General features: G+C 40.7%; 1 protein-coding gene across 2 annotated transcripts in view; it reads left to right on the top strand.

Annotated features, from left to right (window-relative positions):
• Window positions 1-15,104, top strand: part of LOC103181585 (disintegrin and metalloproteinase domain-containing protein 22) — a 140,960-nt gene that overhangs the window by 75,172 nt on the left and 50,684 nt on the right. For both annotated transcript variants that reach the window (XM_042331863.1, XM_042331862.1), the window contains exons 8-14: window positions 792-859; window positions 1,649-1,723; window positions 5,191-5,262; window positions 6,691-6,857; window positions 9,368-9,452; window positions 11,656-11,743; window positions 13,314-13,365. In XM_042331863.1, the coding sequence (XP_042187797.1) occupies window positions 792-859; window positions 1,649-1,723; window positions 5,191-5,262; window positions 6,691-6,857; window positions 9,368-9,452; window positions 11,656-11,743; window positions 13,314-13,365 (607 nt within the window). The remainder of the gene's footprint in view (window positions 1-791; window positions 860-1,648; window positions 1,724-5,190; window positions 5,263-6,690; window positions 6,858-9,367; window positions 9,453-11,655; window positions 11,744-13,313; window positions 13,366-15,104) is intronic.

Here is a 15,104-nt window from a genome sequence, read left to right on the forward strand (position 1 = left end):
CGGGAGGACGTCCCAAAGCGCTTCACAGAACACACTGTAAAGTGAATTGACTGTATATTTGTGGGCGAACGCGGCAGCCAATTGCGCACAGCAATGTCCCACAAACAGTCGTAGATTGAAATGACCAATTTAATTATTGTTTTTGTTTTTTGGAGGGATTATTATTAGGCTCTGTGTGGAGTAAGGAAACTTGCCCAAGGTTTCGCCCTCTGCCTGGAATTGAACTCAGGTCTCTCGCTTGCAAAGCGAGTGCTCTAACCACTGAGCTACAGGACTCCAGACATAGAGGAAAGGAAAGTTAGAAAGGGAGCATTCCTAGTGATTAGCATCAGAGTGGCTCGGAACAAGATCTCAGATCCATTCTCTCATTTGGGGAAAATAAATGCCACCTGCAGATAATTTTATAATCTTTTTGGATAAATAATTGCATTTATTTACCTCTAGCTCTTCCATCTAAACTTACCATCCTTACCATCTAGGTCATTGTCTTATACAGTTCTCCTAAATGTGAATCAATTCACATTTCTGTTTATGTTTTCTTCCATAATGTTGCGTTCCTCTTGAGTATTTACGCCCTAGTTTGGTGTCATTTATCTGTGATTTTTGACATATCTCCTGTATCTGAGTCCAAATCATTTATGTACATGGTGAACAATAGTAGTTCCAATGCCTGCAGAACACCACTTCCTAATTTTGCCAGTATGAGAAGCTGCCTCCCACTCAGATTAGTAACATTTTACTTCTTTACATAAGCAAATTTGTGTCATGCTTTGTATATAAATGTCTTTCAGACATTGAAAACAGTGACATCTTCAGGAGGCGTGCTGACCAAAAAGAGCTTTTAAGGAAGAAAAGGCAGGTATGTTCAATAATTTTCATTATATCAACTTTGCAAAGAGTTAACAGTTACTGTAGTTTTAATTGAGCTAGCCCTTCTGCCTCTCTCCCTCTGACACTCCCTCCCTCCTTTGACTCCCTTTTCTCTCAGTCTCTTTCTCTCTGGATCTATAACTTCCTCTTTGTTGTCTTTCTCCTCTCTTTGTCTTTCTACGTCTTTCTCTATGACTTTATCTTTATGTCTCTAACTTTCCTTTTCTCTATTTCTTCCTTTGAGTCTCTGCTCATCTCTGTACACTGCAGAACACAACAGGCAATTTACACACAGCAGTGTTTCACAAACAGCCAATGGAGTGAATGACCAATTTTATCTGGGGGATTGTTGGTCAGGAGAAACTCCTTTCGTTTATCGAGTAGTGCCATGGGGTCTTTAACATCCACTTGAACAGGCAGACAAGACCTCAGTTTAACATCTCATCTGAAGGCCAGCTCCTCTCACAATGTAGTCCTTCCCCAGCACTGCCCTTGAATGTCCCCCTAGATTCAGAACTCAAAGTCAGAGTGTGAGGCTTGAACACGCAAACCTGATTCAAAGGCGAGAATGCTACCAGCTGAGCCAGGGTGACAAAATTCAGATGAGGGTATGGTGTCGGTCAAGGTAGAAAAATTGACATCAAACCCTGACTCAACTAAGGTTGTTGCTGACATTGATCTTAAAATGGGAAAGAATACCAATTGTTTCAATTCACTTATTTGTTTTAAAAATGTCCATTGCAGCTCACTATCTTGTGGTTCTGTTCTTGTGTTACAGGTCCATCGAATTCGCCGGAATGTTCAGAATGAGACAAAGTACATTGAGCTGATGATTGTTAATGATCACTTTATGGTAAAGGTTGCATTTTGTGTGATACAGGACTCTTTGATCACAAGTAGTATTCACTGTTTCTAATAATAAGCCGAGTATTTTATATTGCGCATATAACCTCAAAACGTTTCAAAGTGATTCACAGGTAATTGATGTCAAGGATAGTGACTGCACATTTATAGGCAAATGTAGTGGATATTTTGCACACAGCAAAATTCTATCGATTTATTTATTTTTGGTCAGCGTCTGACACATGCAGAAACCCATCACCATGCTTAAGAGTATCCAAACCAAGCTGAGATTTCCATGTAAATAATAATAACAATAATAATGCTTGCATTTATTATAGCACCTTCTCACGTCTTGGAGATATCTGAAAGCGCTTCACAGAATATATTGTAAAGTGGATTGACTGTTTATTATGTGGGAAAAATGCGGCAGCCAATTGCACACAGCAGTGTCCCACACACAGTCATGGATTGAGTGACCAAATGTTTATTATTTTTTAAAATTATTTTTTCTTTGAAGGGATAATCCCATTGAGTGCATTTATTTCCCAGAATTTGTGAAGCTGGATATAATTGTGGTATAAACTAATCAAGTCTAGTCTATAATCATAATAATAATAAGAAGAAGAATAAGAAGAAAGTCCATATGGAGGTAGACTAGACTAAGCCACACCTCTGGAGAAAGAAAATCACCTATGTCTCTGGGGGAGATAAATGTTGAATAGCACAAAACATGTTTTGTGTTAGTACAAAGCCAAGGGCATGCCTTACCTCATCAAACAAAGTTCATTTCACTTTTAAGCACAATTAATGGATACACAAAAGATTATACTCTTAAATGTGGCCCTCAGGTAACCTTTGGTAAAGGCTTTGCCTGATATTGTAGAAAACTGAACAGACCAGAAGTTTTCGGGTTGGTTTCTGCTCTGTTGGCAATAGAACTAGGCAATAGAATTAGCTTTCAAGCTTCTGGAAGGGAAAGGAGAAAGAACAGCTAAGGTGCCTGGTCATTATCCATTCCCCCTTCTTGCAAAAGTTGAATGCAGGGATGTTAGGGAAGGACAACGTTATGTTTAGCTATCACTGTAAAATTCCAGAGGTAGATTGTTGGAATGGAATGTACACTTTCCCTGGAGGGACTCAGTCTGCTTACCTAATTCCGGAAAGTGTTAGGTGTAGGTTGGCAAGAACCAAGGCTTCGGAACCCCAGAGTGTGCGTTGGAGTACTGCTGGAGTTGGGGTAACCAGTTAAAACCGCAGAGCTTGCCATTGATATTGCTGTCTGCCAAGCTTTCCTGCTGCTTGTCCAGCTGGGACCACTGTACCAGTTTAGGCTTTGGCTTGCAGGGTTAAAAAGAGCTGAGTGGGACAACTCCCTCCCCCAGTGACTGGTCTGCCCTTCCAGGTTCTGCCGATAATCCAGGCTGGCTGTGCTGTCATCAGCAATGCTCTGGAATACTGCAGACCCGTCTGGCTCAGGAACCGGACTACCAAGACCGCCACAGAGCACGGGCTCGATTCTGACGTTCCGTTGCTAGGCAAGTCACTTTGGTCCCAGTTCAGCTCCAAGGAGACTCCACTTACCTCCCAACCCAAGGAGGATAGTCACCATTCTAAGATTCTAGCTAGAGTATTGTTGGTCAGAACACCAGGAGAAACTCCCTTCTCTTAAATAGTGTTCTGGTATCTTTAATATGCTCCCGAACAGGCAGATGGGGACTCGGTTTAATGTGTCATTGAAGCATTCAATAATTCACAGAGCAGTAATACTTGCACAAAGGCGCATGAGGCAGTGAATTCTCTTTAAGCCCTTTTTACATTCAAAGTTCTATTTTAAAACAGCTTAAAAATTGTTGTGTGAGACACACTCCAATGCCTATCTGGTACAAAAAAGAAAAACAGTGTTTCGCTATCAGGTTGCAAAGAATTGGGTTTTACAAAAAAGCTCCAAGAAAAATCATAATGATTTCAGATTCACTAACTCAAAGGGGAATATTTTCTTTGAAATTACTCCCCAACACATACACTGTTTCCCTTTAGCACACTTGGCAATGTGTAGATAACTTTTGCCATTTATTTGATAATTATATTTACAAAGTAAAAACATGTCTCAAAGTGAAATGTATTACACTATTTCAAAAACATACTTGAAAGTATTACATTAGTGTTGCAATTTCTACTAAATGTTACTTCCCAATAATCTGCTGAATTTGATTATGTGTCATGGGTATTATTCTTGAGGTCAAACATCAACTACTGTTGCATACTCTCTAGACAAGGGTGGTTTATGTGACACACTTCTGGTTGTTATTTCCAAGGCAATTGAAATTCTCATGAATGACATCGATGAAGTGTCCAGTTTCACGGTACAGTCCAATCCCATTATAATATACAGTGTCCCGTAACTTAGTGGTTAGAGCCCGGGTTCGATTCCCAGGCAGGGAGAAACCTCAGGCATTTTTCCTTACTCCACACGTCTCTGTTTGCCTAGCAGTAAGTAGGAACCTTTCAGTTTTCCATCAAGTATAGTGACTGTGTATTTGTAGGTGTACGCAGCAGTCAGTTTGCCAACAACAGTGTCCAAGGCAGGTCTCGTGGCCATCTATCTAGATGACAACAGCACTTGAACATCCACTGTAAATGCACATGAAGGCAGTGTCACTTATCAGCTCACTTGAGAAATCTTCCTGACATGAAAGACACTACTTAAACATATTTTATTGTTGTTTCTTTGCACACAGGTACAGGGTAACCCATTGACTTGAATGACCCTGACAACCCCAGAAGTGTTGACCCTTAGAACAACATGGGTTCTCATTTCAGGAACCCCCAATTGTGCAAAGTTATAACTTACCTGAGCTGTCGCTTTGAATCTACCTCATATCTAGACAGTAATCATCCCAACCCAAGCTGCACCCCAAACCAAGTTAATGCATCACACAAAAAAACATTGTAAATAGTTAAAATTATCCACACTAAAATAAAATAATAATTTAATAAATGTGTATAAGACCAGAACCGTGATTTAAAGAAAGTAATTTGATTTGGGGATTTAGATAGCATTGGTGATGGAATTTTAGGTTTAGAACTGTCTCACTGCTATTTAACATGCGGGATTTCTGGAAAACAGATTCTTTATCTAGAGCCACTTCTTGTGCAGCCGGAAATGTGTTTGTTTCTTTGTGGGATTGTCATAACTTGTGCAGGCATCACTGGATCTAGCTCGAGGCTACACCGTTAATCAACTGAGTCCTGCTACCAGTAATATTTTTGTAGGTAGAGTATTAAAGAATTTCACAGGTCATTTGTTTTCACTGATCTTGAGATTGTGAACAGTGTGCAGAAATAGATTTTAATGTGAACTATTAGACATTGTAGAATTTTCTAAAAATAATTCATTGCCTTTTGTGCATAATATTATAGCAGGCATTTGAAAATGTTGTTTCTCTGGGGTGACATGTTTTCTTTTTTGCTTTGCAGTTTAAAAAGCATCGTTTATTAGTGGGTATGACAAACAACTTTGCAAAGTCAATTGTGAACCAGGCAGATTTGGTGAGTATTGGTGAATATGATGACTTCTCATAAGCTGCATGCGGATGTGGGCAGATGCTTAATTTGCTCAGGGTGCAAATGAAGGCAATACCTTCAACCTAGGCTGTAAATAAGTATGATAAAATGAGTCTAGCCTTCCAAATGTCTTCACTGGCATATATGGTATATCAAATGATTAGTTACTGTCCTCCTGGGGTTGGGGGATGGGAGTAGGTCTGAAATAATAATAGTATGCAGAAATGAGCTTGCTGTAAATCACCATCTTTGCCGTCTGGATAGTTTAGTTCCTGAGCCAGGCAGATCTGCTGTATTCCAGGGCACTGCTGATGACAGCTTGGCTGTTCGGCAGGACTGAAGGTTGAGCCCCAAGGGGCACTAGAGGCAGAGATTCTTTCCACTCGGTGCCTACAAATCCTGATGTCAAAGCCCCAATAGGAAACTTGTTAGTCAGTGCTCACAATGGCAAACTTTGTAGTTTTCGCTGGTTGAATTCCAACATACCACACACACTGGGTTCCCCAATATTTGTCTCCTGCCAATCTGCACCTCATACTCTCCAGAATTGGGTGAGCAGGGTGTATTGCTCTGGGGTGAGAGTGTGCATTACATTCCAGTGAGAGGGAAATTTCCATGTAGTGAAGGTGTGCATATCTGGTTTTGATACCCTTAAGCATGGTAATGGGTTTTTATATGTGTCAGTTACACGGGTGTCCAACACGTCTTATTCAGGGGAGGTAAGTGGAGCTACATGCTTTTTTGAAGTATTGTATGTTGGGTTTGGAAAATCTAGTTATACAGTAACTCCCGATAGCAACTTCATTGTAGATTAGAGCACCAGTCTGATGGAAATGCAGTTTCAAAATTAGGCATCACGGCATAATTACTGAAAGGAAACAATGAAAAACAACTCACAGATATCAAATGAGATTCCCTGTATTAAAAGGGGATTATTTGTTCAATTCCACTGTTTACAAAAATGATTACATTTATATTCCAAGTTTGGGTTGTGTTGTGGAGGTGGGGCATGGACAGACCTGGGAATTAGTGTGATGATTGCATATTTCTAGGCAAACGCCGCAGTCAATTTGTACATAGCAGTATTCCCCAGACAGTTCTGAAGTGCATGATGCATTTTATTGGGGTAGGGGCGGATTGTTGGCTTGGACTGTGGGAAATTGCACTGGAGTGTCAGCCTATTCTATCAGCTCAAAGTCCCGACAACCCACAACCTTCTGAATCATAGTCAAGAGTGCTGCCAGCTGAGATTATTAGAAGACCCATATCCTATCTCTGCTCAGATCTCTAATGCAGAAACTTCGGCACGTTAATGTTTAGGATGTGAGTATGCTACTTTATGTGACAAACTGCATTGAATTTAACATTGTTCTTGCCATTGTTTAAGGTTTTTGTTTTCCTGTTGTGCTTCAGTTATTCAAGGAACATCTGAACACAAGAATTGCGCTCGTTGCTATGGAAACCTGGGCAGTCGACAACAAGTTCAGCATAGATGAGAACCCTCAGGTAACCCTGCGAGAGTTCATGAAGTACAGGAGAGATTTCATCAAAGAGAAGAGCGATGCTGTCCACCTGTTCTCGTAAGTACTGTCGTTCTTTCAGAAACTTTTCTGTGCTTTGTTTTTGGATTATGGACTAGTAATAAAGCTTTGTAACGGTGATGTTTAATATAGTAGAAAACCCATACAATAGGATGTTTTGTTGTGGATTGGAAGCAGTTGCACTTTGCACTCATACAGATTTCAGCACCGATGCCTTTTTTGCTTAATATTACGCTGGCTGTTTTTCTATCTTCTTGCAACTTCTGAGTCCCCTTCCCATGGTAGGATAGGCACTGAGGAGTCACTGTGTATGCATTCAGCATTCAAAATAACTTTTAGAAATCACTGAGCTTATTCTCAGAAGATTGAGAATGAGGATGCATGGATTAGTCAACCACTCATCAGTGTAAAGCTGTATCTTCCTTGTGTGTTGTTACTTGTGACTGCCTTATCGAGACTAAAATTATTTGACGACAGAGCCTTAGAATCAAAATTCTGGAATATGGCAGACTTATTTAAATTACTCAAAGCTCTCCCTTGATTATTGGCTGGATGAATGTTATTAGCTCAACAGCAGTAAATATTCGATGCAGTATCGAACCCATGTGAGATTGAGCAGTCAAGCTGTTAAGAGTACCCCTACTGCACAAGTTGCACAGTTTCAGTCAGCAGTAACATTGAGAGGAAACATTCAGTATGTGATGTGAATATCATCAATTGTAATAATTATCATAAGGACAGAATATGTAGTTATGTAGGAGAATCAGGTCTCCTGGAGGCAGTGAGGGCGGAGAATCAACAACAACAACAAGATTACATTTGTATAGCTCCTTTCACGTCGGGAGGATGTCTCAAGGCACTGGACAGTGTACAGCATTTCAGACCCGAGCTGGGGTCAGGGTGGGAGAAGGAGGGGAGGGGAAGGGAGGTTGGCCGATGGCATGGTCGAAGGGAAGGGTCTTGAGGGGGGACTTGAAGGAGGCTAAGGAGAGGGCAAGTCAGAGTGACTGGAGGATGGAATTCCAGAGGTTGGGGGCAGAGGGGCTGAAGGCTCTCCCGCCAATGGTGGGGCGAGTGGGTCGAGGGATGTGGAGCAGGCCAGAGCCGGCTGAGCGGAGGAATCAATTTGGAATCAATTCCAAATTGGATCAGTTTCCAATCAATGATGAGTGAAGAGTTTCTTAATTATCCTCAGTAATAATTAAGGCAGACAATTAAGGAACGTAATTAAATTGTGTTAAGAATCCAACAACTGTGAGCGTATAGTGTCTCCGTAAAAGCAACAGGATTTTAATGTAGAGGAAGGGGAGGGTGAAGTAAGGGGAGGTTTAATGATTCAGCCACCATGAGAGGATTGTGAGAGCTTCCGCGAGAAAATACCTTTTGACCTTTTGTTTTTCCCTTCTGTAGACAACATGCAATTTTCTCTAACTGCTGAGTGAAAATTCTGCATAGAAATGCAAAGAGTGAAATTCCAGAATATACTGCTAACCTAATAAGCTATATTTTTCAACCCTGTTCAATTGTTTTGCACAATGATTCCTTAGTCCCAGTAGTGCAGAAACTATCACGTTATTTGTGTAGAATATTTGATCATCTCTGACTTTACTTATAAACACGAATCTAGTCTAAACCTGATTTTGTTAACGAGGTAAAGTAAGGTTATCCTACTATTGGCAAAGTAGCTCCTGAAGCCGTCACGAAGCACTGTAACCGACCATTTCCATTCCAAAATCAACCCAGTCTGAACCACGTATGCGACCAGTCACAACCAAAGCGCTCTGAGACACTACCCTGAGTGGAAGACGCTATATAAGTGCATGTATTAGTATGAATGTTTGAATAGAATTGGGTATATTTGACTCTAAACCATAGTGATTTCCAATAGGATTCATTGGCGAGTACTTTTCTAAGTCTAAATTGGGATCCCTTCTGGTAACCAAAAGTAAATCAGGCCAACCCGCCAGAATTGTGCTTTGATCGCATTAAATTGTCATTCCCACGTGTGACATTTGTGGAGTCTGTAGCTCAGTGGTTAGAGCACTCACCTCGTAAGCGAGGGACCTGGGTTCTACTCCGGGCAGGGCAAAATGTTGGGCAAGTTTCCTTACTCTACACGCCTCTGTTTTCCGTGCATTAAGTAGGAACCCAGTTGTTAGTCGATTGGGGAATTGCCTTTCCGGGGATAATAATCCTTTTGGTCACTCAATTAAAGACTGTTTGTGGGACAATTGGCTGTCGGGTTTCGCCCACAAAATATACAGTTAATTCACTTTACAGTATATTCTGTGAAGGGCTTTGAGACGTCTCGAAGACGTGATAAGGGGCTATATCAAATTCAAGGATTATTGTTATTATTATACTTTTATTACCAGGAGTGCCAATTTGTGACTCTGTGTACTTACCAATAATCTTAATGAGAAATCACCATTCTATAGACCTCATCGTGTAAATATAATGACACTGGTCACTGTTCTACTGTTTCAACATTTTATTTTTCGAACTGTCCCTCACCTCAGATTTACAATAGACCTTATCTGTATTTTAAGGGGATCTTCATTTAAAAGCAGCCAGAGTGGGGCAGCCTACCTTGGTGGTATTTGTTCACTATCTAAAGGTGGAGGAGTCAATGAGGTATGTATGTGTTCTGATATGTAAGAGTCCAGTAAAGAATCTTTGCAGGCTGATACAATACAAAATGACATTTGTATAGCCCCTTTCACGTCGGCTGGACGTCCCAAGGTGCTGAAGGTTGGATGGCACGATTTCTCAAAGTATCAGTAAGCTGTGCTGGGGCAGTGACACAATGTTGATCCCATCCTATGAGTTGCTGGCCCAAGCACTGTTTGAAGGATGGAGCAAGAATCTCCCACTTGGATGTGTGGGGAAAAAGCAGAAGGACTTTCATCCATCTATTGCTCTAGAACACCCTCTTGTGAACAGCTCAGTGTTAATGGTGCAGGGCTTTCTAGCTTGACAGCAGGCGGCATCTTGCTAGGAGTGGGGCAGTGACATGTAGATGGGAGGAAATATCTTTACGAAATTTAAATCAGGATTAATATTCATTAATATTCAATATTTCTTATTCTGAGAAGCGCTTTGAGATGTCTGAACGACATGATAGGACACTATATCAAATGCAAGGATTATTATTTATTATATAGAGTTGGTAGCAGTTCAGCAAGTGGGCAAACAAAATAAAGTAACTGTTGAAATTCCCTGGCAACTGTTACAGAACATTATTATTCAGAGCCGCCAGTTTGGAAACATTCTATGAATAACTATGAATAAGATCTGTTGTACTGTGTAAACATAATAATGGACTTTATTCACATTAATCATTGTAATACATAAAAATACTTAAAAATAACAGCTGTGAATCATGCTTACATTAGTGTCCACGCAAATCACGATGATTTATCCATTTACATTAATAAAGCAAAAATAACAAGCTGGTTTATTAATCATTTCAGAGAGCGTGCATTTGTGCATTGGTTGGATTAGAATTCATTGTCTTTAGCTGTGAAGAGATTGTCCCGTTTATTGATCTGTTTGGAACAGTAGGTTTGAACGTTTGTTCAATCTGATATTTTATAAATGTTTACAAGTCAAACTTATAAGGTTAAGTGAGTTTTTCAGATGATTAATTTATTATAACATGAGATACACGAACAAACATTACAAAATAAAACTCAGAGCAGAGGTTGGTCGCAGAAACCTAGGGTAATTTAAGTTTGGATATCCACTGCTTGCTAAAACATTTACTTAAAGTATATTTACTCAAAATACAAAGCAATTAATAAAAGCTTTTTTGCTTTTAGAGTAAAAGTTCCATTTCTGACCTGTCTTATTGCCTAGTTTTTAAACCTTTTTTTAAAATAATAATAGTAATAATTCTTGCATTTGATCTAGCGCCTTTCACATCAGGAGGATGTTCAAAGAGCTTCACAGGATATACTATAAAGTAGAATGACTATAATTTGTGGGCAAACTTAGCAGCCAATTTTCACACGTCAATATCCCACAAACACCCATGAAGTGAATGACCAATTTTATTAGGGGATTGTTTGCCAGGACACTTCTATTTTCAAATAGTGCCATGGGATCTTTAACATCCGCCTGAACTGGCAGTTGGGACCTCGGTTTAATGTCCCCTCTAGCACTGCATTGGAGTGTCAAGTTAATGTCAATTCCTGAGTTATGATTGAGACACTGAACTGAGTGTTACCTTATGAATTCCAATACAATACCAAATTAAATTTGTACAGCGCCTTTCACATCGGGAGGATGTCCCAAAGCACTTGACAGGCAGAGATTTGTACCTGATCAGAGAGGGGGAAGAGAAGGGAGGGTAGGAGGGCAGCCGAAGGTGCAGTCGAATAGGAGGGTTTTGAGAAGCGCGTTGAAGGAGGCAAGGGGGGAGTGAGACGAAGGGAATGTGGGATGGATTTCCAAAGAATGGGAGCAGAGAGGATGAAGGCCCGACCGCCGATGGTGGGGCAGGCTGGGCGGGGGCACATGGAGCAGGCCAGATCCTGCTGAGTGGAGGGAACGGACAGGTTGATATGGATTGATATGACAAGCATCAACATGGAGCTTGAATCCACAACCTTCTGACTCCAAGGCAAGAGTCCTACCAACTGAGCCAGGTTGACACACAATATTGTCAGCCTTGGATATTGGGCCTTGGAAATTAGATAATCCAAGAAAAAGAACCTAGTATACCGTATTTAAAATACTCAGATTACAAAATTGAACAACAGTTCATTAAAGGGTCAGTTATTTCACTGGAAAGTCACCTTCTGTCATATGTGTTCTTCTCTTTGGTGTGTTTCAGTTCGGAAATGTTGGTGGAATGGCTGTCACGCTTGCTCAAAGTCTAGCTCAAAATCTTGGCATTTTTTCAGAAAAGAAAAGAAACATCAGTAAGTTCCAGAAAGCTTTATTGTCATTGCATTTTTATGATTGGTTTTGAGTATATAAATTTTTAAAAAGTGCGCTCCACCATCTAACCACCTCCTTTCGCAGACCACATAAAACCTACCCTATTGTGGAATCCATCTAGCTGTTTCGTCTGCCAGGCTAAAAATCTAGCCAGATTCCCAAAAGTAATGAAGCTAAATTTCCCGATTATTTATTCATGCCCACATCTCTACTATTTAATTCAGGCTTTCTTTCCTCCACATGCAAACATTGAAACTTGCAGGAAGAAAAGTGCAGCATCATAATTAGGGAAAGCAGAAAATAAGCGGTAAAGTCCAGAGGTGTATCAGTCCGCAGTCCTCCAGAACACTTCTGCTGACAGCACAGCTCATCGGCAGGACCTGGAAGGGCAGACTAGTCACTGGAGGCCATTGAGCTCCTGTTAACCCTGCAAGCCAAAGCCCCAACGGGTTGGCTGGTCCTAGCTGGACAAGCAGCGGGAAAATTTGCTGGACAGCAATATCAGTGGCAAACTATTCGGTTTTAGCTGGTTAGACTCCAGCAGTACCCAAACACACACTCTGGGGTCTCCAAGCCTTGGCTCTTGCCAACCTGCACCTAATGCTTTCCAGAATTAGCTAATCAGGATATGTCCCTTCAGGGAGAGATTCACATTCCATTCCAACAATCTGTCTCTGGGATTTCCATGTGTAGGTGGAATGCATGGAAATCTCAGCTTGGTCTGGATACTCTTAAGCGTGGCGATGGTCCATGTGTCAGAATTCAGTGGACTTTATAAATGATTTCAGTGAAAAGAGAAAACAGAGATAAAGAATGTCAGGAAAGTCAAAGCAAAGTGAACGGAACATGATGGAGAAATGGAAATACATGCAGAGACCATTAAACTGAACAATAAAGTCCAGAAAATAATTGGCAAAGTGACAGAGATTAATAGAGAAATTCTCGGGCTGGACTTAATTGTTAAGTGTGCTGAATTCTGGCCACTCCAAAATAATACGTATTTGAAGTAAATTTAAACCGCGAAATTCCACGCTGGTCTAGATTTACTTTGTTTGCATAGTATTTTAGAGTGCCCAGAAATCAGTAAATTCTTAAGTACAGTCTGTTCTCCGGTTTTCTTTAAGACCTTTTAAGGTATACAAAAGCAAATTCAAAGTTAAGACTCAGTTGGACACTCAACGATGAAACACATATTTGGCTGTAGCTGCTAATTCTTATTTATTAGACAGTCAATATAGTTGCTGCAAAGCTAATGGCATTCCACTGCATCATCTCGGCTCAGTGCCTCTGGAAATCAATGGTTGTAAAAGAAGCGTCTAATTTATTGACCGATTTTAAGAACAGAAATTTAGATGAAGTCATCAAGTTAAGTTATTACTGAACTTTTACTATTGTACTGAGAATGGTATCGGTCGAAGTGGGCCTATCTCTACCTGTCAAAGAAATAAAAGGATACTACAAACTTATGAACTTGAGAAAAACATTTTCATGTGCAATTTTGAAGATGATGGAATTCATGCAGATTTCATATGTTTTTCTTTTTCATTACAGATGATTGCAAGTGTGATGATAAATGGGCTGGCTGTATAATGGAAGATTCGGGGTATGTTGTTGTTTTGTGTCAGTTTCACTGTGTGTATGTGTGTGTGTTGGAACTCCACTTCAGAAAAAGGATTAGAATCATAGGGTACAACACAGAATTGGTTTAACACTTACTAACCACCTCCTTTCGCAGATCACATCTGACACTATCAGATTTTAAGCTGCTACTCTTTCTCCCAAAGAAATAAACTGAAACATGAAATGTAAGCACTTTATTACATCAGGAATGATGTGGCATGTTCCTTTTCTTTGCTCAAGTTGGGCGATGGTGACACATGGTGATGGACCCAGGTATCCTTGAGAAACAAGTCAAATTGCTTTAGTCCTCATTGACAGAGTTTCCGGGTCTATCTGGTAAAATAATGCTGGGATGTTAGATTTGAGCACCTGAAGGGAGAAATATCAGCTAGGATTCCTTTCCTAATTGGGCGATGAAAGAGCCTGATCCCTATCCAGTGAACTTTGCTGGAAGTGTATGTGTGAAAGTATCAAGATAGGACTAGTTTCGACTGCAATGCCATCCCCCCCACCCCCCTTCCCTTTGCAGGTGAATAAATAGTCTGCTGACATCCACAATAATAAGAATAAGAATCCTTGCATTTGGTAAAGCGTTTTTCACATCAGGAGAATATTTCAAACCACTTCACAGTATTTACTGTAAAATGTAGTGACTGTGCAATTTGTAGGCTAAAGCAAGCAGCCAATTCATGCACATCAACGTCCCACGGCAGTCCGTAAATAATGGCCATTTGCCTAAGAGGGTGCCAGCACTTTTGCAAGTGTACTCCAACGGATGGGAAAAAGGAGTTGATCAGTTCGAGGAAAAAATCTCAAAGGACAAAAATTGGCCGGAAAAATCTATTGCAGTAAATGGGAAGGGGGAAGGGAAAGAGATTCCTCACATAACAACGTATGGGGGTTGCAGTTCATTCTAGCCAATAATTTACAATTGATATTGGATATGCAGGAAGTACAGTTAAAGTTTCTCTCTAGCGCTAGCTGCCAACAATGTCTCCCGAGTGCTAACTTAACCCATGATTGTAAGATGATTTGATTGCAATATCTGCAAAGTGGGCGGGGGTGGGGGGGGTGAAGGGGGAGGGGGGGGGGAAATGCTAACTAAGGGACCGTGATTGTGGTGATTGTATCCAAGTAACGCATCAGTTGCTTATCATGGAGGAGTCCCTCTTTAAAATGGGGTTATATCTGCATGTAAAAGGTTTCAGATTTTTAGAAAATGACTTCAGAGGCAGCCTTATGTGATGGCATGATGTTTCATTACAATGACGTTATGAATAAGGAGCCTATTGACAACCCCTTTGCCTCTGTCATGGAATGGAACCTCATTCAGAGTAAACTCACTCTCTGTACTGGTCTGTACTGATCCCAATTCCCAAATCCCTGACCGTGCAGCGCCTTGGGTCGTAATTTGTTCTTGTTGTTGTACTGACCGCAATTGGACAGTCATGACTGTTCTGGTGCGAGTTTTCACTCTGGTGCCCTCTTCTCTAATCCCATTCCCGTGCTCTTTCCCTACACAACTTTAGTATCTTTGCTCTGATACTGATGGAATTCCCTTTTAAACTGTAACCATGGACTCCGCTTTACCAGCTCTTCGTGGTAAAACATTGGACACGCTTCGCAACCCTCCTCTGTCCTCTGCGTGAAGCAATTATTCTAATCATGTGTCCGTTTTTTTGCCACCAACGGTTCTTACCGATTAAAGTTAACCTTTTAAGT

This window comes from Callorhinchus milii, unplaced genomic scaffold, assembly GCF_018977255.1.
Source record: "Callorhinchus milii isolate IMCB2004 unplaced genomic scaffold, IMCB_Cmil_1.0 Scaffold2, whole genome shotgun sequence".
Taxonomy (NCBI): Eukaryota; Metazoa; Chordata; class Chondrichthyes; order Chimaeriformes; family Callorhinchidae; genus Callorhinchus; species Callorhinchus milii.